At 45.5% G+C, this 27423-nt stretch overlaps 1 protein-coding gene and 1 pseudogene across 1 annotated transcript; one reads left to right on the forward strand and one right to left on the reverse strand.

Moving 5' to 3' along the window:
- The window catches only part of LOC134396309 (zinc finger protein 850-like), an 82200-nt pseudogene that overhangs the window by 15985 nt on the left and 38792 nt on the right, over nucleotides 1-27423 (forward strand).
- Nucleotides 787-24689, reverse strand: LOC134396976 (zinc finger protein 850-like). The gene is made up of 4 exons (XM_063123592.1): nucleotides 24573-24689; nucleotides 23024-23150; nucleotides 17386-18718; nucleotides 787-2311 (listed from the first exon to the last, which is right to left on the reverse strand). The coding sequence occupies exons 2-4, from the start codon at nucleotides 23055-23057 to the stop codon at nucleotides 787-789; spliced, it is 2892 nt and encodes a 963-aa protein (XP_062979662.1). The 5' UTR covers nucleotides 23058-23150; nucleotides 24573-24689.

Raw genomic sequence — 27423 nt, forward strand, 5'->3', positions numbered from 1 at the left:
AAGATGGAGGCATAAATAAAACTTTATACCCAACCAACCCAACCTAGTTTTCTTTCAATTCCCTTCCTAACGATCCCCAACATGGAATCTCCCTTTTCCCCACACACCCTGGCAGTTTTCATTGCACTGTCCAACCCAGGACCCCTTTCCAGGTGAAGCCATCATCACCACCTCCAGCCCAGTCGTCATCACAGCATCCATGGAGGTAAAATCATTTATACTAAACCAGTGCAAATGTTGAGTGTCGTCCATCTCTGTTCCCTGGTTTCCCTGTGGCTGGGCTCACCTGGTCCCTGTGGCTGATCTCACCTGTACTGGTTCTTATTCTGTGTATCTGACACAGCTGGTGATTGGAGGTTGTTACCATCCAGTACACCCTCAGCCAAAACTATGTCTCACTTTAATCCTGGGAACTCCTTACTTCTGAGGGAAGCACATGGATAAGATCAGGCTGCACTTGAATTTTCTCATGGGGAAATGCAGTAGAACTCGGGTCGTGGGGAGGGCGTTGAACCTCTTTGAAATGGTGCTCATAGGACTCTTTTGAGATTGTGTGTGTGTGTGTGTGTGTGTGTGTGTGTTAAATGTCAGATGTTAAACCAAGGGGCCAACGTCGAATAAATCAGTTAAAAATACAATGAGAAAAATCAGTTTACTCAAAATATTTTAAAAACACCTAATGAAGGGAGCTAAGTGAATACTTTGATGAGAAGTGAGGTATGACTTATCACTGAAGCACTCTCCACAGTCTGCACATTCATATGGTTTTCCCCCTGTGAGAATTCTTTAATGAGGAGTCAAGTGAGGCTTATCACTGAAGCTCTTTCCACAGTCTGCACATTCTCCCGTGTGAATTCTTTGATGAGAAATGAGGCTTGCGCTCCAACTGAAGTGCTTTCCACAGTCTGCACATTCATATGGTTTCTCCCCTGTGTGAATTCTTTGATGACGAGTCAGGTGAGGCTTATAACCGAAGCTCTTTCCACACTCTGCACATTCATATGGCTTCTCCCCTGTGTGAATTCTTTGATGACGAGTCAGGTGAGGCTTATAACTGAAGCTCTTTCCACACTCTGCACATTCATATGGCTTCTTCCCTGTGTGAATAGTTTGATGAGAAGTGAGTTGTGACTTATAACTGAAGCGCTTTCCACACTCTGCACATTCATATGGTTTCTCCCCTGTGTGAATTCTTTGATGACGAGTCAGGTTAGACTTATAACTGAAGCGTTTTCCACACTCTGCACATTTATATGTTTTATCTCCTGTGTGAATTCTTTGATGAGAAGTGAGGCTTGTGCTCCGACTGAAGCTCTTTCCACACCCTGCACATTCATATGGTTTCTCCCCTGCGTGAATTCTTTGATGACAAGTAAGAATTTTCAATAGACTGAAGCTCTTTCCACACTCTGCACATTCATATGGTTTTTTCCCTGTGTGAATTCTTTGATGAGTGGTGAGGTTTGAGTTCTGATTGAAGCTCTTTCCACTCTCTGCACATTCATATGGTTTCTCCCCTGTGTGAATTCTTTGATGACAAGTGAGAATTTTCTGTAGACTGAGGCGCTTTCCAGAGTCTGCACATTCATATGGTTTTTTCCCTGTGTGAATTCTTTGATGACGAGTCAGGTTAGACTTATAACTGAAGCGTTTTCCACACACTGCACATTTATATGGTTTATCTCCTGTGTGAATTCTTTGATGAGAAGTGAGGCTTGTGCTCCGACTGAAGCTCTTTCCACAGTCTGCACATTCATATGGTTTCAACCCTGCGTGAATTCTTTGATGACAAGTGAGAATTTTCAATAGACTGAAGCTCTTTCCACACTCTGCACATTCATATGGTTTCTCCCCTGTGTGAATTCCTTGATGATGAGTCAGGATAGTCTTATAACTGAAACGCTTTCCACAGTCTGCACATTCATATGGTTTCTCCCCTGTGTGAATTCTTTGATGACGAGTCAGGTTAGTCTTATAACTGAAGCGCTTTCCACAGTCTGCACATTCATATGGTTTCTCCCCTGTGTGAATTTTTTGATGAAAAGTGAGGCTTATGCTCCGACTGAAGTTCTTTCCACACTCTGCACATTCATATGGTTTTTTCCTTGTGTGAGTTCTTTGATGACGAGTCAAGTGAGGCTTATAACTGAAGCTCTTTCCACACTCTGCACATTCATATGGTTTTTCCCCTGTGTGAATTCTTTGATGACGACTGAGGGTTGTGTTCAGATTGAAGCTCTTTCCACACTCTGCACATTTATATAGTTTCTTCCCTGTATGAATTCTTTGATGACAAATGAGCTTTGTGCTTCTAGTGAAGCTCTTTCCACACTCCAAGTGTTTGAATGAGTTGTCATCTGTGTGAGTTTTACAATGGCTTTTAAGACTTGATTGAGAATCAAAGCTTGTCCTAAGCACAAAATACTGATTTATTTCCATTCGTTCAGCTAAGTTTTCCTGTCCTGGTGTTTCACTGTACTTATGGCCATGAAAAGCAGAGGATTTATTCCTCATCTTGAGCATTGCTCCTGTTTTTATTCTCTCCTGGTCCATCAGATCTGAGCTGGCGGCAACCGAACAAGAAAGAGATCTTGACATTGTGGTGGGCAACTCGATGAAAAGGTCCAGCCGGTGTGTGGCCGCTTTAAAGAAGGCAAACTCCAGGTTAGGTATGATAAGTAAAGGAATTGAGAATAGAATGGCCAGCATCATACTGCCCTCATACAAATCTATGGTGCGACCACACTTCCAATACTATGTACAGTTCTGGTTACCGCACCTAAAAAAGGATATTATGGAGCTGGAAAAAGTGCAGAAAAGGGCAACTCAAACGATTAAGAGGCTGCAGCATCTCCCCTACGAGGGAAGGTTACATCAACTGGGATTGTTTAGCTTGGAAAAAAGGAGGCTAAGGGGAGACCTGATAGAGGTGTGGAGAATGTGGATAGGGAGACATTTTTCCCCTCTCTCAAAATGCTAGAACCCAGGGTCTTCCCATGAAACTGATGGTTGGGAGATTCAGGCAAAAAAAAAAGGAAGGACTTCTTCACACAGTGCATAGTTACATTATGGAACTCACTACCACAAGATGTAGTGATGGCCACCAATCTGGATGGCTTTAAAAGGGGGTTGGATAAATTCCTGGAGGTAAAGGCTAACCATGGCTACTAGCCCTGATGGTTGTGTGCTTTCTCCAGTATTCGAGGCAATAAGCCTGTGTGCACTAGTTGCTGGGGAACATGGGCGGGAGGGTGCTGTTGCACCATGTCCTGCTTTTTCATCCCTGGCCGATGGCTCGTTGGCCACTGTGAGAACAGAGTGCTGGACTAGTTGGACCTGATTGTTGATTGTTGTCGTCTGCCCAGTGACCTCATTCAGCTTCCTGACTCCAAGAAGAGCAGAAAAGCATCTGAACCAGCTGAACTAGAAGCTAGAAAAGGAAGCCAGCTCCCAGAGAGAGTGATCAGAGCAAGCGAACAGGGGGAGTTTGGCAAAGGAGGGCTCTAACAAAACGTGTTTCCTTCTCTTAAGTCATACTCATATAGTTGTGCACCTTTAGAGAGAGCAGGACAAAGCACAGGTAATTCCACTATAATCAGAAAGGAAAAAAACAAAACAGAAATAGACAATATGGATGGAAAGGAGTCCCGAGCGGTGGTGACCTGCAAAGTTTGTGCAATGTTCGTGTTCCTGCCTGAGGTTGACATGGCATATACCTGCAACAAGTGCAAGCTGGTGGCACTTTTGGAAGAAAAAGTGAGAGGACTTGAGCGGCGAGTGTCCACCCTCCAAGGAATAAGAGAAGACGAGGAGTTTTTAGACAGAACGGTGAAACTGCAACAGCAACAAGAAGCGCAAGAGATCAAAGAGCTACAGCCAGCTGAAGCAGAAGTGAAGAATGCTGAGGTGAGGAAAGCCAATGAAGAGGAAACTCCCTGGAAAAGAGTGACAGTTAGGAGCAGAAGAACTAGAAGGCATTCTGCACCAGTGGAACCATTAGAGTTAAGCAACCGCTTTCAGCTTCTGGAGGATGAGACTGGAAGACAGTTTGCAGAGGAAGAATTACAGGAGACACCCTGCAACAGTGAACAAGAGACAGAAGGTAGGTCGACCAAGAAGAAGAGAAGGGTAGTCGTTGTGGGAGACTCCCTGCTGCGTGGGATTGAAACCCCAGTATGTCGTGAAGACCCATGGACTCGCCAGGTGTGCTGTCTCCCTGGAGCACAGATTCGAGATGTGACTGAAGGGTTACCGAAGCTCATAAAGCCCACGGACACATACCCCTTTCTTCTCATCTATGTAGGAACAAATGATGTCGCCAAGCAGAGCTACGAAGAAATCGTGTCAGACTTTGAAGCTCTGGGAAGGAAACTGAAGAACTTTGGAGCCCAGGTAGTTTTCTCATCCATCCTCCCAGTTCTTGGAAGAGGATTAGAAAGGGAAAGAAAAATACTCCGGATGAACAACTGGCTACAAAGGTGGTGCCAACATGAGAGTTTTGGATTCTGGGACCACGGGCTATGCTACTTGGAACATGGACTGCTGGCAAGGGATGGGTTGCACCTCACAAGGGCTGGAAAGAATGTGTTTGGCCACAGCATGAAGAACTTGATTAGGAGGGCTTTAAACTGAATCTTACGGGGGTGGGAGACGTAAACTTCAAGGCAACAATGGATGAAGGCCCATGCACCACAGTACAGAGAACAGCTCCAATAGTGCCCCAAAATAGGGTCCACAACTATGTAGGAACAAAGCCAGACTATAAAACACATGGTCTTCGATGTCTATATACTAATGCCCAGAGCATGGGAAACAAACAGAACGAACTTGAACTCTTATTACATGAAGGCAAATACGACTTGATAGATACAACTGAAACTTGGTGGGATGACTCCCATGACTGGAATATAGCAATTGAAGGATATAACTTGTTCAAAAAGAACAGAAGAAATAGAAAGGGAGGCGGAGTTGCACTATATGTTAAAAATACCTATCCCTGCACAGAAATACACGGGGATGAGACTGGGAGCCCCATCGAGAGCATCTGGATTAAAATAAATAGGGCAAAGAATAAAATGAACATGATAATCGGCGTCTACTACCAGCCACCCAATCAAAGAGAAGACGAGGATGAAACTTTTGATTGTCTCTTCTGGGAAGAATTGACACTATAAAAATGTATTGTATTGCCAAGAATGTTATTTTTATTCCAAACAGTGCCTATTGTAATAGGGGATTCACCATTCAAGCAATGGCAGAGAGAGAGAGATGTAGATTTATATGGCAAGGGGAAAAGCCAAGAGTTAAACTTAAAATATTACAGGATGCCAAACAAAGAGGAGGTCTGGGGTTACCGGATCTGAAACTGTATTTCTCTGTCTGTTGCCTGGTTTGGATGAAAGAATGGGTACTGTTAGAAAATAGTTGACTATTGGACCTCAAAGGCCATGAACTGAGGTTTGGGTGGCATGGCTACCAGTGGTATGAGAAAGCTAATGTGGAATTTAATAATCACTATGTCAGACGTACAATTCTAAGAGTCTGGAATAAATATAAACCTAGACTCTGTCAGAAAATACCAGTGTGGGTATCAGCCCAGGAGGCCTACCATAGAAGGGAACTGTCTAGTGGGCACAAATGGTTGATGTACGACAACGTATTTGAAGTGTCTCAAGGGGAGTACAAACTAAAAACAAGAGAAGAGTTGTTAAAGGAGGGGTTCTCCTTTGTCAGGGGTTCTCTTACCTAGAAATTGCGGAAAGGTTTAAGAGAGACATAAAAGAATGCGGGTTTGAGCAAACAAAGTCGATGTTTGAAGGCGCTCTATGCACTAATGATGAACACGTTATCTCTAAGGTTTATAAGCGAAGAGTGGATCCCCCAGAAAAATGTGTGCCTGTGATATAAAGTATTTCTTAATGAAATGGTGTCTTGATGGTTCGTAAGATAAAAGTATACCCCTGACCTAATGCCAAAATATATATAAAGAGAAGGGGTTGTGAAAACGTCAATTACTTTAATGAACCCATTAGAATACTAACGCACATCGTAATGCACATTGGAAGATGGGGTTTTGGCCTGAAGAAATATGCAGAACGTACTAAAATTAGTTTGTTGCATTCGTGAAGATTATATTATTACCAACCAGGGAAAGACGGAGCCTTACCCAGAAAGGCCACGATCCCACAGATCACCTCCATGACTTCCCGATGCAGAGCTCTCTGGTCCGGATCCAGCAGCGCCCACTCCTCCTCCGTGAAAGACACAGACATAGCATGGCACTCTTAGTGAATAACAATAGATACATCTTGTTAGGTGGGAAGATTGGCAGAACGTGCTAAAATTAGTTTGTTGCATTCGTGAAGATTATATTATTACCAACCAGGGAAAGACAGAGCCTTGCCCAGAGAGGCCACGATCCCACAGAGCTCCTCCATGACTTCCCAATGCAGAGCTCTCTGGTCCGGATCCAGCAGCGCCCACTCCTCCTCCGTGAAAGACACAGCCACCTCCTCAAAGGCCACCGGACCCTGAAAGGGAAACATTTCCTCCTCAGAGAACATGAAGATTACAGACAAGCGAAATCCAAAACAGCAGGTAAGGGGAATGGGGATTATTCTCAGCCACTATACAGGCTCTGTTCTAAACACCCCCGAAAAGATGTGTGTGTGTGTGTGTGGAACCTCATGAAACCTTCCTGAGGGGCACTCAAAGCCATTCAACAAGGCCGCTTTAACAGAAGCAAAGAGGAAAAGGGATTTGTTCAGTTCCTGGGTGGTGAGCAGAGCCCAGAGGACCCCGGGGGCCCCCTTGCCCTTCTCCCCAGAGATCGTCCCCCTACCTCATGGGGTCCCACGGCCTCCGTTCCCCCTTCGCCACCAGAAAGAGATGATGGGGGTAGCGACTGCCGGCATCATGACTTCACCTGTGGGAGACAAAGATGGCAGGAAGCCCAGAGCGTTCGGTAGCCTTGCAGATTAAATTATGCGCGTCCCAGCAGAGAAAACGGCATTACAACCTCTGCTGTTTATGCTCATGTTTTTAATTTCACTTGTGTGAACAGAGTGCTGGACTAGATGGACCCTTGGTCTGATCCAGAAGGGCACTTCTGATGTTCTGACATTCTGAATCACAAGGAATGATTCCACTAAGGAAATGACTGTGCTAGAGGAGCCCAGTGGCCATTTCATTTCCAGCACACATCTAGCTGAGGCCGGAGAGAGGGACAAAGCGACACTACCGAGTGTGTGTCGCGCTAAAGTGGGAAAAGGCCTCTGTATTCACTCTAACGGGGCAAAGAAGCATGCATTAAAAATCAACCGAAGGGAATTTTGGAAAAAAGAAAAGCCATCCCACCCACTAGGAGGAGGGCGGAAGAAGACCCCACCACTGGATTAATGGCGAAGGATTTCCTGACTTGAGAACTCGTGAGCACACGTCCTCACCAGCCTATGTTAGCAGGGACGTTTGGACTCAGAGAGGGTTTGTTTGTTTTCCCTTTTTGTACTTTAAACTGCCCTCCTTCCCTCAATCTTTCACCCATCTTCCTAACATTTTCAGGGTCTGTAAAACCAACGTTTCTTTCTGGCATGTGTAAATTTCAGCAAGATTGATGAAACATTTTTGATTTTATGAACGTTTCCCCCACACCCCATGACTGCTTTATAATGGCAGAATGCAGAATCTACTCCCCGCTCTTAACTACACGGACGAGTCCCTGTAAATGCGAAATACCCTCAATTCCTCTCACAAGTAGGAGCTGCGGTGCTGGAACGTCTCCAGAGCAACCTATAAACCTTGTGCGCCGAAGAAACCGCTCAGAACCGTTGGCTGTGCTTTGTCGGGGTTCCGCCCACCCCACAATTCCCTCTTCCCCGCCTACATTTTGCCATGCCAACTTTCTCTTTCCTTTCCACAGCTTTCTAGTCTTATTTATTTATTTGATTTTTATACCGCCCAACAGCCGAAGCTCTCTGGGCGGTTCGCAAAAATTAAAACCATGAATAGCATAATAAAACAACCAAATACAAAACACAATATAAAAAGCACAACCAGGATAAAACCACACAGCAGAAGTTGATATAGATTAAAATACGGAATTAAAACAGCAAGTTTAAATTTAAGTTAACCGAGGTATGAAAATACTGAGCTGGTGACGGAAGGAATAAAGTGCAGGGGCCAGGCGAACCTCTCTGGGGAGCTTGTTCCACAGCCGGGGTGCCACAGCAGAGAAGGCGCTGCTCCTCTTGGCAGCCACATACCTCCCTTCCTTTGGCAGGGGCACATGGAGAAGGACCCCTGAGGATGACCTTATGGCCCAGGCAGGAACATATGGGAGGAGGCGTTCCTTCAGCTAGCCTGGCCCCAAGCCGTTTAGGGCTTTGAATGTTAGTCAGTGGGGGCACTAGAAAAAAAATTCAGGGGGGGGGGCACAGCAGGGGCAAAGTACATTTCTAGGTGGGCGGGCTGTGCCCCACATATTAAGGTCTCCAAAGAAAAATACTGGTATATCTTACACTATAACCAGGGTGTTAGCTATCCCACCCAATTTTGTGTCATCTGCAAATTGATAAGCATTCCCTGTACCTCCTCATCCAAATCATTAATAAAAATGTTGAAGAGCACTGGGCCCAGGACTGAGCCCTGCGGCACCCCACTCGTTGCCTCTCCCCAGTTTGAGAAGGTTCCGTTGAAAAGCACTCTTTGAGTCCAATTCTGTAGCCAACTGTGAATCCACCTAGTAGTACTTCCATCTAGCCCACTGTTAGGGTGACCCTATGAAAAGGAGGACGGGGCTCCTGTATCTTTAACAGTTGTATTGAAAAGGGAATTTCAGCAGGTGCCATTTGTATATATGGAGAACCTGGGGAAATTTCCTCTTCATCACAACAGTTAAAGCTGCAGGTGCCCTGTCCTCTTTAGTATCTGGTCACAGTATAGCTGCAGTAATAGTATAGCTCCTGCAGCTTTTACTGTTGTGATGAAGAGGAAATTTCACCAGGTCCGACATGCATACAAATGACACCTGCTGAAATCCACTTTTCTATGCAACTGTTAAAGATACAGGAGCCCTGTCCTCCTTTTCATAGGGTCACCCTAAGTTTGTTAATCAGAATATCATGGGGCTTTGTCAACTGCACTTCTGTTATGCAGCTTCAATCCAGCAGCTTTTTTCCAGTTGTTGTACCCTTTGTGAGTAAATGGATTTTCGGCAATACAGGGATCTTTTCCAGAGAAATGGTGACAAACAAAGCAAAACACAGCATTTTATATTACACTGTATTCTAACCAAGAATAGCATTTGTACCATGCTGGGTTGAAATGTCTCCATGGCAATTGGCATATTTTATTGATGGATAACTTTTTAGCACTGTCTGAATTGGACTTGCTTCTTGAGACTGCGGAATGTCACTTGGACCAGGTAACTTTTTTTAAAAAAAACAAAAGGAGGCATTAACTCAACCACTAAACAAGCATCTGGCAACTCTGAAAGACTTTCGTCTTCAGAATTATCTATTTCAGAAATATCAGACTCACTACTACTGCCAGATAGTTCCTCCTCCTAGTCAAGTTCTGGTTCAGTTAAGTCTTTCCAAGGAACTCTGTGTTTCTGTGACATCAGACTTTTTCCTGAGTTTTGCTTGGCTTGTGAAGTAGTAGTCTAAAGATTCAAAAGTCAATGTTTTTGAAGATGATGCTCCTGATGAAGCTGAGTTTTTTTATTATTACAATCCATTGCCTTTGTAACATGTAATTAAAGAAATAAGAGGCATTGAATATGGTGAGATTGATGAGTAAACATTGTGAGCAAATTCTCACAATTTACTCTTGCACTGTGAGTGAATTCTCTCCACCCACCCACCCACCATTCCTGCCTTAATTCTCTGAGGAGAAAAAAGGAAGATGTGGAGAAGGTACAGATTAATTCTCCCCCCCACCCCCTCTCATTTTTCCTGGCTGACTGTAATGAGAAAAAAAAGGAAGAGATCCATGGAATAACCAGTATTCTTCTAGCTGGAGTATAGTTTGGGGAACTGCCAAGAATAAGTTTAGGCATCCGGGGTTTTAAGTGTGATGCAGTTATGAGGGGCCCCATCCCAAACCTCAGTTACCTAACACTAATTGGTGGGGCAGAAAGTGGGTTCACTGGAGACAGAGCCAAGGGGGTCACCACCCTCCTGGAAACCTCTCTAGAACAGCCTTCCTCAACCTGGGGCGCTCCAGATGTGTTGGACTACAACTCCCAGAATGCCCCAGCCAGCTGGCTGGGGCATTCTGGGAGGTGCAGTCCAACACATCTGGAGCGCCCCCAGGTTGAGGAAGGCTGCTCTAGAATAACACAGAGAAAGCAGTTTGTGGCAGAGCCCACTTGTTGAAGCAAGGGGAGGTAGGGAAGGAAGAAGCCCATTTCACACACAGGCAAACTGAGGCAGGAGGCAAATAAGAATCCATTACTGCAAGAGAGTGAGTTTGGGTTGCATAACTGCAGCACACTTAAGTTCCCAGAGCCAACAGAGAGCAGGCTTTAAAAAAAAGTGTCTTAAACACACATGCACACAATTTATCCAGGGTATGTCACAGCACAGAGAAAGGCATTTATAGACAAGCCCACTTCTCCAACATTTAAATTAAATGCAGATGGGAGACCAAGAAACCCATTTCACACATAGATAAACTGAGGCAGCAGCTAAAAAGGAGCCAATGACTGCAAGTGGGAGAGTTTGGGTTACACAATCATATGTTTAAAGGGGGGAAATGTGCTCCATCAAACAGGAGGAATTTAGCCACGAATATATATTAACTTGCACCACGAAAAGCAAAGAAATTATTTTTAAAAACCACGTGTTAATATAATTGAGATGAATTATACAGCAAAACAAAATGGATTCTAGGCCCAAACACACACACACACACACTCAAGAATTTCTCAATCTGAAGATCACACACACACCAAGCTCAAATAGATTTTTTACATGACATGGCACCACAGAGTTACATGCATTCCCTATTGTCACAGCCCCATGAAAATATTTTTTACATGAATCTATTGGGCTCTGATGGGAATGGTTTTTGTTAAAACAAAAGTAGTTTTGCTGAGGGAAATAATTCCCTACCCACCCAGATATGAACAAAGGACATCAGCAACCAGCAGCAGCAAGAAACATTACAAAAAATAGCAATAAGATCATGCCAGGATGAAGATGAGAGTGATGTTCTTGAAGCTGCCTGTCCCCACCCTACCCTGCTCAGACTGAGCTGGCCAGATAGGCAAAGGTTAAACAGCAAACAGTAAAACTTTAGCAAAACTATTATACATGGGGCAAAACAGGCTGCCAGCAAAAAGCAACATGCAAAAAAACCCAACCCCCAATATACATAACGACAATGTGCTGAATATTAAAAACCCCAAAAAAGCTTTTTGCAACCAGCACAGAAATATTCTACGAACCGGATTCAATTCGCAAAAAGGCAAAAGTGGGGTAAATAAAATGTTCCTCAGTGCAGAAGATCTGAATGGTGTACTGAGCATTTTTCTGACAAACAATATTAGGAAGTGTTTTTATAAGGGAGAGCAATAATATAAATGGAAGGCTAGATCGTCAGCAGACTGTCTTAACGGAATGAAAGGATATCAGTAACTTAAAGGAGAATCTTTTAAAACATACTTAACCAGGGTGCAGTTGGCAGCCGTGGGGAAAGCAGAGGCAGCAACCTGGGGCCTGGGGCGGTTTGCTCCTTATCTCTTCCTCCTCTTCCATTGGATTTTGCTCCCACTGGAAAAGGAGCAAGTAAAGCAGGCGTCGGCAGTGTCTGCTCACGGAGGCTGCTTTGCCTGGCATGTGCTGCTCTCCGCTTCACTCACGCTTTTATTTATTTATTTATTTATTTATTACATTTTTATACCGCCCAATAGTCGAAGCTCTCTGGGCGGTTCACAAAAACCAAAACCACAAAAAACATCCAACAGGTTAAAAACACAATTACGAAATACAGTATAAAAAGCGCAACCAGGATAAAACCACGCAGCAAAGTTGATTATAAGATTAAAATACAGAGTTAAAACAGAAAATCCAAATTCAAGTTAAAATTAAGTGTTAAAATACTGAGTGAATAAAAAGGTCTTCAGCTGGCGACGAAAGGAGTACAGTGTAGGCGCCAGGCGGACCTCTCTGGGGAGCTCGTTCCGTTCCACAACCGGGGTGCCACAGCGGAGACTGCTTGCGCAATCGCTCCTTCCGAAGCTTCCCATCCTGCCCCCACCTCTTTCTAAAACAAGCCCCTTCTTCCAGATAATTAATCACCATGACAATGAGGCCTCAAAGCCTCCGCCCAAGCAGTCACCCAGCAGTGAGCTGACCAAGCAGCCCTGGAACTGGCTCAAATCTTCGTCTCCACGGCCCCTGGCTTTTCGGCCATCCTAGAATGCAGGCAATTATAACAGGAGTCCTAAAACTGGGGTGGCAAGCTCCTTGTTTGGGGGGGGCTTGCCCCCCTCCGCCCCCCCCCCCGGCAGGGCCGGTGCCAGACTATTTTGCGCCCTAGGCAAGGCGAGCTACTTGCCCCCCCACACCAAAAATTGCCAACTTCGATCGATTCAGCTGTTCAAGAACTATTCTGTTTTCCTTTTATTATGTTGCGCATGTAGGGTACGGTGGGGAAAAATGGCCCAAACAGAATTAAGCCTAAGAACATCAGAAGCGCCCTGATGCTGGATCAGACCGAGGGTCCATCTAGTTCAGCACTGTTCACACAGTGGCCAACTAGCCATCGGCCAGGGAGGAACAAGCAGGACATGGTGCAACAGCACCCTCCCACCCATGTTCCCCAGCAACTGGTGTATATAGGCTTACTGCCTCTGATACTGGAGGTAGCACGTAATCATCAGGGTTGTAGCCATTGATAGCTTTCTCCTCCAGCAATTTATTCATAAGAATAAAGAATAAGAATATGAAGAGAAAGTGAAACAACAACTTATATCACAAGGGTTTGCTGTTGGGAGAGTGAAGTTTAAACTCTCTCTTAAGAAAAAGAGCAGAGTACAATGTTCTTCTAGCAGTCTGCCTCCTTGTCCTGTAATGAGATCATATATGTTTTTATTTTGAGTATCATCTAGCAGTTTGGCAATGCAGGGGTGGATAAGGGCAATTAAAACAAGTCTTAAGGCTGTGCTCCTAAATAAATAGACCTAGTAGGGAGTAAGCCCCATTGAGCTCAATGGGACTGACTTCTGACAAAACAGGTTTAGGGTTGCACTGTTAGAAAATATAATTTTGAAGTCAATATGATTAATCAAGTTAAATTTGAATACTACAGCCTTGGGCAGTATACAATTTATCCCTTGTTTGTTTGTCAAAGCAAGGACATAATACCACTGGCTGCATGAGGGAAGGAAACTTTATAAACTTTTCACACTTGGCAGCTTTTCTTCTCAATTTACCATCTCAAACAGGGGTCAATGAAATTTTTCCAGAGTGCCTAGAGATCCTCCATAATTAAAGTTCCTGTTTTAAAAAGTGAATCTTTTCCTCAGTGGCTGCTTAACACAGTTTAATTTTAAAAGGTCTCTTCCATTGCATTTTAAGGCTATTTCTTTCTGACATTTTAAGTCTGCCCCATAACTCATGTTTGATAAGAGGCTTACAAGCACTGGAACAAAAGCTAAAATGCCATTTTAATTTTTTTTAATTATTATTCTTATAAATAAAATTTTCTAAGGGTGCAATCCTATGCATGTTCAGAAGGGGTGGGGAACCACTGGGTTGTAAGGCTTTTTTCTGTCTGAACATGCATAGGTTTAAGTCCTAAAAGGGAAAAGGTAGAGAATTCAGAAGCCCAAAATATCCTGCCAGATCCAGGAGGAGGAGACTGCCACAAATTTCAGTTTTGGCTTTCTGGGCTGGAATCACTCACTCCTTCCCCAGAAGAAGACTGATCCACTCAGCCTCACCTCCTCACAGCTTCCCTCGATCTTTTCCCCGACCACGAAGCCCTCTCTATAAGTAGCCCAGGAGAGACCCAGATCCTCCGCTTGCAGCATTTCCAAGGTCAGTAACCCCCAGCTGGCTTTTGCGCGCCTACTCGGAAGTAACCCCAACCCCCTCAATGGGGCTTACTCGCAGGAAAAGCATGCATTGGGGGAATGGAAACGAGTAAACCCGTTGAACTAGGGCTGTGCTGGAGCAGGCCCGGGCAGGCCCCCAAATCAAGCCGGCTGAGGGATGGTGATGGCCAGGAGCCCTGGGTTGCTGGAGAGGCCCGGGGAGCTCAAGCCAAGTGCACCATGCGGCTGAGGAGAGTTGGGGAGGAAGGAGAATGGCTGGCTGGGCTGCTGGACTTCCAGGCAGGAGAGCAGGCCTGGGCAGCCACGTGCACGCAGCAGCTGGAGAAGGAGGACAGACCGCGTGGTGTCCCTCTTTGCTGCGACGCTGCTGGTGCTTCTGCTGCTGGTCCGCTGGGCCCGAGCAACTCCCCCGTCCCTCCCCGGCTGCAGGGAGGAGTGGCGACCAGCAGAGAAGTGCGGGGCTCGCGACCCCGGGGAGGGGGCGTGGCGGCAGCTTCCCATACCTGCGCGGGGTGGAGCGCAGGGCCCACGGGAGCCTCAGGTGTTAGAAGCGGCAGCGGCGGATCCAGGGAAGGAGGCAGCCCGGGCGGACAGGGACCCTTTGCTCCGCCCACGAGCAGGAGCCTTTGCGCGCCCTCTCAGGGTCGGCGCTCTAGGCCAGTAGTTCCCAAACTTTTTCAGATAACCGCCCCCTTGGTTCCCAAAAACTCATGCCCAGTGCCCCCTGGCCTACACTATAAAATCATTATTCAGAATAGCGGTTTTCAACGACCCACTAAAGAAGATAATAACAATAAAATTCAAAACAGTAACCATTAATTGAATATTTATTCAAAATCTAATTACATTTTTTAGTTTATTTATTCGATTAAACATAATTGATGAACCTTATCCAGTGATATCATCTTTTCAAAGTCTGATAGTCATTTAGCAAGGATATTAGATATCACATTTAGTAGAGGTTTATGGTAAAAAAAAAAACCTAGAAAGAACATTTATGTTTAAAAAGCCGATTGAAAGAAATTTGTTAGTTCAAAAAAAATTGTGACATTTTGTTATTCTGTGGAAAGAATTTTATGGCAAATTAAGAAACAACAACAAAAAAACATTTTTGTTTTTGTATACTGAATAATATTATTCAGTATATTGTATCTCAATGTAGTTGTGTGCCCTTGGCACTCATTGGTTGTCATCAGAACAGCATGGTTTCAAGCCCCCTCCCCGGAGTCCAAAAGATGAATTGGAGGGGAGGGGCTTTTCTCTTGCCTCTCCCCCTAAAGCAAAATATTGGTGTGTGTCCCTGCAATGTACCCCCCTCACACCTTTGTGCCCCTCTTCCCCCAGCTCCCAGACCAGCCTCCCCTTCCTCCCTCAGGGCTCCCAGGCCATGAAACCTCATTAGACCACTTTCCATACCTGAATACAAAGGCAGCGGCAGAGAATCCCTTCCGCCCAAAGTTGGAACTTCCTGCCCCTCTAAGAAGCAGAGCTAACGGATTGATTTGATTGATTGATTGATTACGTTTATATACCGCCCCATAGCCGAAACTCTCTGGGCGGTTTACAAAAGTTAAAGCCAGATGGAAACTAAGTACAGAGGCAGAGAATTCTTATTCTAGTCACCAATTTATTTTATTATTTTATTTATTATTGCATTTATATCCTGCCTTTTTTCCTCCAAGGAACCCAAGGTGGCATACATAATCCCCCTCCTCCTCTCCATTTTATCCTCACAACAACAACCCTGTGAGGTAGGCTGGGCTGAGAGTCTGTGACTGGCCCAAAGTCACCCAGTGGGTTTCCATGGCTGAGGGCAGACTAGAACCCGGATCTCCCGACTCCCAGTCTGACACTTTAGAATAATTATTCTCTGCCTTACAAATTCTATTTTACCAGAACTTGGGTTTTATCAGAACTCTGCTCTTTTAAAATTAGCAATTTTTTAAGATGAGACTCCCCCCCCCCCAATCTCCTTTTATTCTATCTTGTTCACTGCTCCGAAACCTTTTGGATATGGAGTAGTATATAAATATGGTAAATAAAATGAATAAACGTGTCTAGTGAATAATCATTCCAAGTTCTTTCCACACACCAGGCATTTGTATGATTTCTCCAATGCAGAATAGAATCATTTATTGAATTAGTTACTGTTTTACTCTGTACAGCACCATGTACATTGATGGTGCTATAAAAATAAATAATAATAATAATAGTAAGACCACATCTGAGAGAACAAGGTAAAACGCATTTAAAATTCTACATGAAAAGTAAACACAGATCCACACTACATTAAGAGAACTAAATAAAACACATTTAAAATGCCACATAAACAGCATTTAATATTTTATCTTTACTAAACTAGACTAGGAATTAAGATTACAAGAATACTATGAGCAAGAAAAATAAAAATCAAGGCGGTAAAAATCCCCCATGCTCAGAATCGCCACCACAGTTAACAGAGATGGACGCATTTACTGAGTTATGTACTCATTAACTCCTTGCAGTAGAAGACTTGATTTTTTGTTCACATTCCAATATGTTTTTAAATTAAAGGCTCACTCAAACAAAACAAAATACCTCCCCTCATTACGGTATATGCATTTCCATGATTTCTCTTCCATGCAGTCTAATTCATTTGAAATGAGATTTCTAGTCACTAAAGCATGTTCCACAGTCCCTGGCTGAGACACATATCCACACACATAAACATGTGTAACTTTTGATCTATTGAAAAAGATCTTCCTACAACCTGAACATTTCTTAGGCTTTTCCCATTGTGTATTCTCTGATGTCTGTTAAGGCCTATTTTATGAAAACAGCCTTTACAAAATTAGGAGCGTTTCTACTGATGGAATGAGGCATCTGAGTCTGCCTCATTAGCAGTCACAGTTGGGTCTTCCTCCTGATAAGTAGACCCTTGTCCCTGAGTAGGCCTTTATTCATAAGTATACCCTGGGCGAAAGGCTCTTTGGTGAGCCAGGTGGTTACACCAACCATGGCTCTGAGCATCCCACCTGATACATTATCAGTGCTATCCTGAGCCGTGGGTGATGGGTGGAGAGTCTGGAATCACAGCAGGGCTTGGATCAGGGTTTCTGGGAATGTCAAATGAGACACCATTGTCACAAGTTCTTTCATATTGTCCCAGGTCTACGGTAGGAGAAGGTTGTTCTGGTGTATCGGACTCCTCCGCTTCCGAAGAGGTCTCTCTGTGAGTTTTTTGATGGGCAGTCAGGTATTCCCTTCGATTGAAGCTCTTTCCACACTTCAAACACTTGAAGGGTTTCTCCCCTGTGTGAGTTCTTTGATGTAAAGAAAGGTACGTCCTCCGACTGAAGCGCTTTCCACACTCCAAGCATTTATACGGTTTCTCTGCTGTGTGCGTTCTTTCATGTAGCGCAAGAGTCTGCCTCAGCCTGAAGCTCTTCCCACACTCCAAGCATTTGTAGGGTTTCTCCCCTGTGTGAGTTATTTGATGTAAAGAAAGGTACGCCTTCCGACTGAAACTCTTTCCACACTCTAAGCATTTAAAGGGTTTCTCCCCTGTGTGGGTGGTTTGATGTAGTGTAAGAGACGGTTTAAGACTGAAGCTCTTTCCACACTCGAAGCATTTAAAGGGTTTCTCCCCCGTGTGAATTCTTCGATGGCAATTAAGGGCACTTTTCTGGCAGAATCTCTTCCCACACTCCAAGCATTGATATGGTTTCTCCCCGGTGTGAATTCTTTGATGGGAATTGAGGGCACTTCTCTGGCAGAATCTCTTTCCGCATTCCAAGCATTGAAATGACGTCTCCCCTGTCTGAATTCTTTGGTGGGAATTAATGGCACTATTCTCACAGAATTCATTTCCATACTCCAAGCACTGATATGGTTTCTCTCCTATGTGGGTGCTTCGGTGGGAATTAAGCGCGTACATACGTCTGAAGCTCTTTCCGCACTCCAGGCATTTATACAGTTTTTCCCCAATGTGAATTATTTCATGTGCTCTCAGGGCACAGCTCTGCCTGAAGCTCTTTCCACACTGCAGGCATGGAAATGGTTTCTCTCCTGTGTGAGTTCTCTCATGACTGGTAAGACTATGCCTGCGATTAAAGCTCTTTCCACACTGCAAACAGTCAAATAGATTTTCTCCTGTGTGGTTTCTCTGATGTGAAGTAAGGCTATCCTTCCGCCTGAAGCTCTTTCCACACTGCAGACAATTAAATGGTTTCTCTCCAGTGTGAATTCTCTGATGGGAAGTAAGTGACCCTTTCTGATTAAATGCCTTCCCACACTCCAGACAGTTAAATGGTTTCTCTCCTGTGTGTGTTCTTTGATGGGAGATAAGTACTGTACTCTGTCTGAAACTCTTTCCACATTCCAGGCATTTATATCGTTTCTCCGCTCTGTCCCTTGCCAAATCGTCATCAAGGGCTGTTTTATGAGCAACCCTTTTTCTACCCACAGGGCGTTTTTTGGCTCTCATTTCTTCGACTGTTTTTTGTTGTACCGTAATTGCATGAACCAGGGATTTTTTCCTCTCCTTATTTCTTTGGTTTCTCTCCAGCTTGTTCATCCCATCTTGATTCTCAACATTCGCTTCCATGTCCGGCCACTTATCACTTTCCTCGGATACTTGATGTGCTCTTTCCTTTGTTTTCTCCCACACATCCCCAACTGAAATAAAGAGAGAATCAGAATGTCAGTGCAAAGGAAAAACAGCACTTCCAATCAGGGAATCATAGAACAGGAGAGTTAGAAGGGGTCTACAAGGCCATCAAGTCCAACCCCCTGCTCAATGCAAGAATCCACCCTAAAGTATCCCTGACAGATGGTTGTCCAGCTGCCTCTTGAATGCCTCTAGTGTGGGATTGCCCACAACCTCCCTAGGTAACTGGTTTCATTGTCATACTGCTCTAACAGTCAGGAGGTTTTTCCTGATGTCCAGCTGGAATCTGGCTTCCTTTAACTTGAGCCCGTTATTCCGTGTCCTGCACTCTGAGAGGATCGAGAAGAGATCCTGGCCCTCCTCTGTGTGACAACCTTTTAAGTATTTGAAGAGTGCTGTCATGTCTCCCCTCAGTCTTCTCTTCTCCAGGCTAAACATGCCCAGCTGTTTCACTTGATGCTCTTTAGAGGGGAACCTTGTAAACCCAATCAACCCTTATGTCGCTAAATAAGATCAAGAGCACAGACATCCAAATGAACTGAAAGGAAATAAGGAAGGCATCAGTCCAAGTTGTATACTTTAAAAATGTTATTCACTGGCTGCGTTCGGATAGCACAATAACCTACGGTGGTTTAAGTAGTCAACCGTGAGTTGAATAGTCAACTGTTGGTTATTCTGTTGTCTGTCAGGCAAAAAACACCCCATGGTTGAGAACCATGGTATTCTCCTGGACCACCTTTGTGACTTGGGAGTTGGAGGCACTGTTACAGTGGTTCGACTCCTACTTTCAGGGTCGGCTCCAGAGAATAGCATTGGGTGACTGTACTTCAGCTGCATGGCAGCTGAACTGTGGCATGCCACAGGGCACCCTCCTGTCCCCAATGGTATTCAACATCTATATGAAGCCGTTGGGAGCAGTCATCAGGAGATTTGGGGCAAAGTGTCACCAGTACGCTGATGACACCCAGCTCTATTTATTTATTTTTATTTATTCGATTTATATACCGCCCCATAGCCGAAGCTCTTTGGGCAGTTTACAAAAGTTAAAAAAAGTAAACATTAAAAAAAGTAAACAAAATTTAAAACCATAAAAACAACAGTAAAAAACAACAGTAAAAAACAACAGTATCCATTTAAAAACAACAGTTCTGGGGTCCGTTAAAAAACTTAGCATTGTTAAATGCTGTTAAATGCCTGGGAGAAAAGTCTTGACCTGGCACCTGAAAGATAACAGTGTTGGTACCATTTTACAGTCAGGGGGCCACCACTGAAAAGGCCCTCTCCCTTGTTGCCATCCTCCGAGCTTCCCTCGGAGTAGGCACTCAAAGGAGGACCTTAGATGTTGAGTGCAGTGTACGGATAGGTTCATGTCGGGAGAGGCGTTCCACCATATTTCTCTGTAACATCTGAATTGGGAGAGTCTGTGCACATTCTGAACGGATGCCTGGATACAGTTATAGCTTGGATGAGGGCCAAGAAACTAAGGCTGAAACCTGATAAGACAGAGACCTTGTGGGTTCATGGTTCCCAAGTCCGGTAATTGGGGTGTTTGCCTGTTCTGGGTGGGGTTGCACTCCGTCTAAAGGAGCAGGTCCGTAGTTTGGGGCTGCTCCTGAACCCATCTTTGTCACTGGAGACCCAGGCAGCCTGGAGCGCCTATTATCAACTTCGGTTGGTATGCCAGCTATGCCCATTCCTGGACAGGGTCATTCATGCACTGGTAACCTCATGATTAGACTACTGTAATGCACTCTATGTGGGGCTACCCATGTATATGGTTCAGAAGCAGCAGCTGTTGCAGAACTCAGCACCTACGTTGCTCACTGGGACACCTAGCTCTGCCCACATAAAACCAGTGTTAAAAGAACTGCACTGGCTACCTGTTAGCTACCGAGCCATGTAGAAGGTCATGCTATTATCTTACAAAGCCCTAAACAATTTGGGACCAGGATACTTAGCAGACCGCCTCGAATGTCGTCATGAAGAACCTCGACTGCAGGGCCTTCTCTGTGGCGGCACTCACCCTCTGGAAAACCCTCCCTCTGTGCAGTTCAGGAGGCAAAAAATGTAACAACTTTTAAACACCTCCTAAAAAACGTACCTTTTTAAACAAGCTTTCTCTGGACTGTAACTTATTCTGGTTTTATGTGATTTTAAAGTTTAAATTGGATTTTATGGTTTTAGGTGTAAACTGCCCAGAGAGCTTAGGCTGTTGGGCAGTATAAATATGTAATAAATAATATTTCCCAAAAATAACCAACAGAGGAAAAACGCCGCTCTGCAGAGTTTGACTAGTCGCGCAACCATCGATTAGCATGTTATCTGTCAGGCTCAGTGGGCTATTTCACCCCATTGAGTTGACTATTTCGGCTGCCTACAGATTCCTCCGACAAGAGGGATCAAAGCAGCGGCTGCTGCTCTAGTCCGCTTAGCAAAACTTGCAGTGGCTGATGGGATATCAGCAGGAGGACTAGGGTGGAGAGAGAGCAGGGGACGTGTCAAACACACAGTTGACTAATAGTTAACTCGACGCTGGGGTTAATCCACTCCACAGTTGATTATAATCATGTAACAATCAACCCTGGAGTTGACCATTGACTATTGTGTTGTCTGAACGCAACCAGTGTCATCCACCGGTGGAAGACGCAGGGATTGGGGGTGGGCGAGTTAACAAGGACATTCAAAAAAGCATCGTCTACATCAGTCGGGGGAGGATTCCTATGGTCCCTAGAGAGCGGAATTGCCGGGGGTGGGGGTGGGGGGCGCGATGCATAGGATTTTTTGCATCCCTTAGCTCCAAGGCAAAAGACAGCCCTCCAATCTCCAAGGTGGGAATCCGCACACCCCAGCTCCTCCGCCTCGCAGCCGGCTTTTTCTCTGTGGTCATAAATGGGACGGACCAAATGGGGCGGTCCATTTAGCTGGCAGGGATGGGAGAGGCCAAGAGGTATGTTATCCCAAGGCCTCTCCAGCCTCCTTCCCCCTCCTCCGGAACACTCCAGCTAGATGGGCGAAAAAAGCCCCCCACCCCACCCCACCGAAGCAGGGCTGTAAAACACAGCCCCATTCAGAAGACACTTAAACCACTGCTTTAACCATGGTGGTTAAGCCAAAAAGCATGGCTGCGTTCAGAAGACAATGGCCCCGTTCAGACAACACGCTAAACCATGCTGCTTAACCACAAAATGGCTAACAGAATGCATTAACCTTAATGTATTCCATTAACCTTGTTGTTGTTAAGCAGCATGGTTTAGTGTGTTGTCTGAACAGGGCCACTTTAAACCACGACTTTAACCACAGTGGTTAAGCCAGAAAGCCTTAGCCATGGTTTAAGGTGTCCAGAAGACACAGCCTGGCTTTCTGGCTTAACCACAGTAGTTAAAGCCGTGGTTTAAGGTGTCTTCTTAACAGGGCCAATATCTTAAAGAAGTACTGCCGGCCAGTGTTGACAATGCTGGGTTAGACACATCAATGGCCCAATCCAATATTTTTCCGCAGCTTCCCCTGTTCCTAATGCATATCAAACAATATTGGGAATAATATGATTTTTTCACACCTAGCTGGCTGCAGCACTCGGCACCAGATGTAGTATACAAACCCTCAAGGGCAGCCCCAGATAGAGCACAGTGCAGTAGTCCAACCTTAGTGTTGGCAAGGCATGTGGAGCAATGTCAAAGAGCTCTGAGGAGGGAGGTGTTGTGAAGATAACTAGAGAAACTGGCAGGAGGAGTAAGAACATGAGAAGAGCCTTGCTGGATCAGACCGAGGGTCCATCTAGTCCAGCACTCTGTTCACACAGTGGCCAACCAGCCATCGACCAGGGACCCAAAAGTAGGACATGAGTGCATCACCACCCTCCCACTCATGTTCCCCAGCAACTGGTGCACATATTTTATTTATTTATTTATTACATTTCTATACCGCCCAGTAGCCGGAGCTCTCTGGGCGGTTCACATAGGCTTACTGCCTTGGATACTGGAGGTAGTAAAAGCCTCAAATCTCTACTCTGTGAACCATGAAAAGTCCACCAGTTGTCTGAGGCAGCACCATTGTTTCTAGGTAAGGCACAGTCTCAAGGTCATAGAATCATAGAATAGCAGAGTCGGAAGGGGCCTATAAGGCCATCGAGTCCAACCCCCTGCTCAATGCAGGAATCCACCTGCATTGGAACTACTAGTAGTCAGGCGGAACTACTAGTCACATCATTCCACTCTAGATACATCCTTTTTGGCAAGCAATGGGCGGGGGGGGGGGGGGGGGAACCATGAACAAATCTTTCAACCTCTATCAAGGAAGAGAAAAGGGACCCTCACCAAGAGAAACCATTTGCCCAAAATTCTCCATCATGACTTCCTTGGACAGTCCCCTCTGGCCTGGATCCGGCAGAGCTGACTCCTCCTGGGTGAAACACTCAGCCACCTCCTCAAAGGGCGCTGGGAGCTGAAGTGGGGTGGGGGTGGGGAGAGGGAGAATGTATTTGTCATCACAAAAAATACAAATGTTACGCTATTTAATTTATTGATTATAGATGTATATGCTGCTTTGCAGTGGGCTATCTACACAGCTTACAGAAATGAAAAAAACATAGAACACAACAATAAAGCCAGTGTGGTGTTGGAGAGCCAGTGTGGCGTAGTGGCTAAAGTGTTGGACTGGGAGTCGGGAGATCCGAGTTCTAGTCCCCACTGGGTGACTTTGGGCCAGTCACAAACTCTCAGCCCAACCTACCTCATAGGGTTGTTGTGAGGATAAAATGGAGAGGAGGAGAAGGATTATTTATGTATGCTGCCTTGGGTTCCTTGCAGGAAAAAAAGTGGGATACAAATACAATAATAAATAAATAAATAATAAAACCACAGTAAATTCATCACTAGTCAGTCTTCACCAAGTTGGCTGGGGCACTCTTCAGGGAAAGCGTGCCTGAAGAGGTGGGTCTTGGGTCTAAAGATCAGGACTGAAGGCGCCTGCCTCATCTCAATGGGGATCGTGTCCCAGAGGGCAGGGTCTGCGACACTAAGCGCTCTATTACAGCTACTCCTGAGGAGAACCTCCGGAGCCTGCATCACCATCACGAGTTCTCCTCCTGGGGACCCCCAAGATCCATCACCTCGAAAAAACCAAACACACTAAACGATATTTATAAAGCAAGATCTTCATTGGTCACCATAAAATGAAAATCCCTCTACCCGTTGGCTATGCTGGGTGGGGATTATGGGAGCGGTAGTCCAACACATTCGGGGGGGGGGGGTTGGGGAAGGCTGGACTGCAGGGACCTCCTCCTTAACAACTGTCTTTCCCTCCCCCCCATACCCAAACAGGCGTATTTAATGCGCACCTAGTCTCTCCGCCACGGTCGATCCATACCTCCACCCCCCTCCACCAGGGCGTGGGTGGATCTCTCAACAGATCCTGCAGTAGCCACCATGCAAATCTTTGGGAGCCACTTGGCAAATGGACTGCATGGATCAAGCCCCCTCGCCCACCTACCTCTTCTCGATCCTCCCAGAGTGCAGGACACGGAATAACGGGCTCAAGTTAAAGGAAGCAGATTCCAGCGGGACATCAGGAAAAACTTCCTGACTGTTAGAGCAGTACGACAATGGAACCAGTGACCTAGGGAGGTGGTGGGCTCTCCCACACTAGAGGCCTTCAAGAGGCAGCTGGACAACCATCTGTCAGGGATGCTTTAGGGTGGATTCCTGCATTGAGCAGGGGGTTGGACTCGATGGCCTCATGGGCCCCTTCCAACTCTACTATTCTATGATTCTATACCTATGTTCCCAGCCCGCCCCCAAAGCAAAATATTGGTCCCCCCCACCCCGCACCGCAGCCCCCTCACCTCTCTGCCCCTTCCACCCCGGCCTCCTCGCAGGCAGGCCGGCCGATGTCCCTTGCAGGAACACAAAGGTGGGGGGAGCTCCGAGGGCCTGACCCCTCCCCAATTGTGGAACTTCCTGCCTCTCTAGGAACCACAGCTTGGTGCGGTTAACCCCGAGAAAGCTGAGAGGCAGAAGTTGGGCTGCCGCCTTTCGCCGAAGCTGTAACGCGGCTTCTGTGTTGGCTGTTGATATATATATTTTTTCCACTTGGAGATAACCAGCTCTCCTGCTGCAGAGGAGGCGGGGAAGCCGGCTGTGCTGCTGCTTCTGAGCAGAAGCGATAAAGGGAAGAAAAAACACTTTGGTTCACTTCAGCTAGGGTGACCCCATGGAAAGGAGGACAGGGCTTCTCTATCTTTAACAGTTGTATTGAAAAGGGCATTTCCGCAGCTGTCATTTTTATGCATGCAGCATGAAATGCCCTCTTCATCACAACAGTGAAAGCTGCAGACCAGATACAAAAGAGGGCAGGGCTCCTGCAGCTTGAACTGTTATGACAGGGTGGCCCTATGAAAAGGAGGACAGGGCTCCTGTATCTTTAACAGTTGCACAGAAAAGAGAATTTCAGCAGGTGTCATTTGTATATATGCAGAACCTGGTGAAATTTCCTCTTCATCGCAACAGTTAAAGGTGCAGGAGCTATACTAGAGTGACCAGATTTAAAAGAGGGCAGGGCTCCTGTAGCTTTAACTGGTGTGATGAAGAGGGAATTTCACCAGGTTCTCCATACATACAAATGACACCTGCTGAACTCCCCTTTTCAATACAACTGTTAACAATACAGGGGCCCTGTCCTCCTTTTCATATGGTCACCCTGTGTTATGAAGAGGGAATCTCACCAGGTTCTGCGTATATACAAATGTCACCTGCTGAAATTCCCATTTCTATGCAACTGTTAAAGATACAGGAGCCATGCCCTCTTTTCCATGTGATGACCCTAACTTCATCCTTCCCTGCCCTGGTGCCCTCCTGATGTGTTGGATTGCAATTCCCATCCAGCATGGTCATTGGAGTATCAGGCAGTGCTAGGTACCTTATACATCCAGGGCTCAAGCCCATAAGGGCAAAAACAATGCACAAATGTGCACATGCCAATTTCTGCACACAAATATATCTGCATAATTAGGAATTATAATTTTAATGTTATAGAAGGCACCCTAATTAACCTCCAAGATACAAGATGTAGTAATGGCCACCATTTTGGATGGCTTGAAAAGGAGGTTGGATAAATTTCTGGAGAAGGCTGCAGGTGCCCTGCCCTCTTTTCAATCTGGTCACTTTATCTAAAGAGGGCAGGGCTCATGCTGTTTTAACTGTTGTGAGGAAGAGGAAATTTCACCAGGTGCTGCATGCATAAAAATGACACCTGCTGAAAGTCCCTTTTCAATATAACTGTTAAAGCTGCAGGAGCCCTGTCCTCCTTTCCATAGGCCCACCCTAACAGTTACCAAAAAAAGAGAGAAAAAAGACAGCATTAAGGGTTTGTGTTTAGAGGGGAAGGAGAAGCCCAGATTGGGAGCTGGATGGAATTGTAACATTTGCAAAAAAGTAGAGTAGAGGGACTTAGCTGAGTGGGAATGAACAATGTATTCAGAATCCTCCCTTGACAGCCAACAGTCTCTGCCCCCAGACAGAGGCCAAATCTACACCAAGCAGGATATAGCACTATGGAAGTGGCATATGGTATGTCTCCATGGGCCCCCCAACAGTTGTCAGTGCACTTCAATACCCCTACAAAGCAGTAGTGTGGCCCCTGCCTCTTATATACTGCTTTCATAGTGCTATATCCCGCTTGGTGTGGATTAGGCCAGAGACCAAACGTCCTTCCTTCACCCATTCACCCACCCCAAACAGGCAAAAACTGCACAAAGGATATTTATTTTATTTACAATATTTATATACCGCTCCCCATTGAAAATTTCGGAGCGGTGTACAAGATAAAATAAAAACAGAATAAACCACTTTAAAATAGATTTTAAAAGAAGCCATCACCAATCACCTCTGCCCCAGGGAACTACGTGCACACCCCGTTCCTCCTAAGCACCCCCCAGATTCACTTTTTGGGGAGGGCAGAGCTCTTTGAGCCCCATCTCATCCTGTGACTTGCAGTCTTGAAAAATGGTGGAGGATGCTGTCCTGTGGCCAGTGTTAAAAATATCTTGGATGTGGCCAGCGCCTATCCCTAATACCTACCCCCGTGCGCCAGCACACGAAGATTGTGACAAGTGCCCCAATAGGATTCCCACTTAAAATTAGCTTTATTGCAATTGAAATGTTTGTGGACTGTGGGGGGGGGGGTGAGTACTTCTTCCCACAGCACCCAGTTAAAGTATGGCATTTGCTTCCATGAGGTGTAGGGGTGGTCCACCAATTTGGAGGGCTTCAAAAGAGGATTGGGGGGGGGGGAATCAATGGCAACTAGTCCTGATGAGTACATGCTACCTCCAGTATCAGACGCAATAACCCTATGTACACTGGTTGCCGGGGAAGATGGGTGGGAGGCTGCCGTTGTAGTCATGTCTTGCTTGTGAGTTTCCCATTGACAGCTGGTTTGTCCCTGTGTGACTACATTGCCGGATGAAATGGGAGCTTTTGTCTGATCCAGTATGGGTCATTGGGCATTACCCCACAATTGATTATGCTGTAGATGTCTGGATAAGTATGTCTGGTACTGTAAGTATGGAAAGTTAGAACTACGTGGGTGTGGTTTATGATGTAATAGGTGGGGGAGGAGTGTCGAGGAAATCAAGCTGGGTGGTTCTTTTACCCATGCCCACAGGTATAGGAAAATGGCGCTATCAATCATTAGCTATAAATCATTAGCTCTATACATC

The sequence above is a fragment of the Elgaria multicarinata genome, chromosome 3 (assembly GCF_023053635.1).
Source record: "Elgaria multicarinata webbii isolate HBS135686 ecotype San Diego chromosome 3, rElgMul1.1.pri, whole genome shotgun sequence".
NCBI classification, from domain to species: Eukaryota; Metazoa; Chordata; class Lepidosauria; order Squamata; family Anguidae; genus Elgaria; species Elgaria multicarinata.

What these genes read in the sequence shown, in the direction of transcription:
- LOC134396976 (XM_063123592.1), bottom strand. Translation starts at nt 23,057, where the DNA reads ATGATGGAGAATTTTGGGCAAATGGTTTCTCTTG. An exon ending in TGGGCAAATGGTTTCTCTTG is followed by an intron (nt 18,719 to 23,023) that starts GTGAGGGTCCCT and finishes TCTTTATTTCAG; the next exon opens with TTGGGGATGTGTGGGAGAAA. An exon ending in AAGCGCTTCAGTCGGAGGAC is followed by an intron (nt 2,312 to 17,385) that starts GTACCTTTCTTT and finishes GAGCTTCACTAG; the next exon opens with AAGCACAAAGCTCATTTGTC.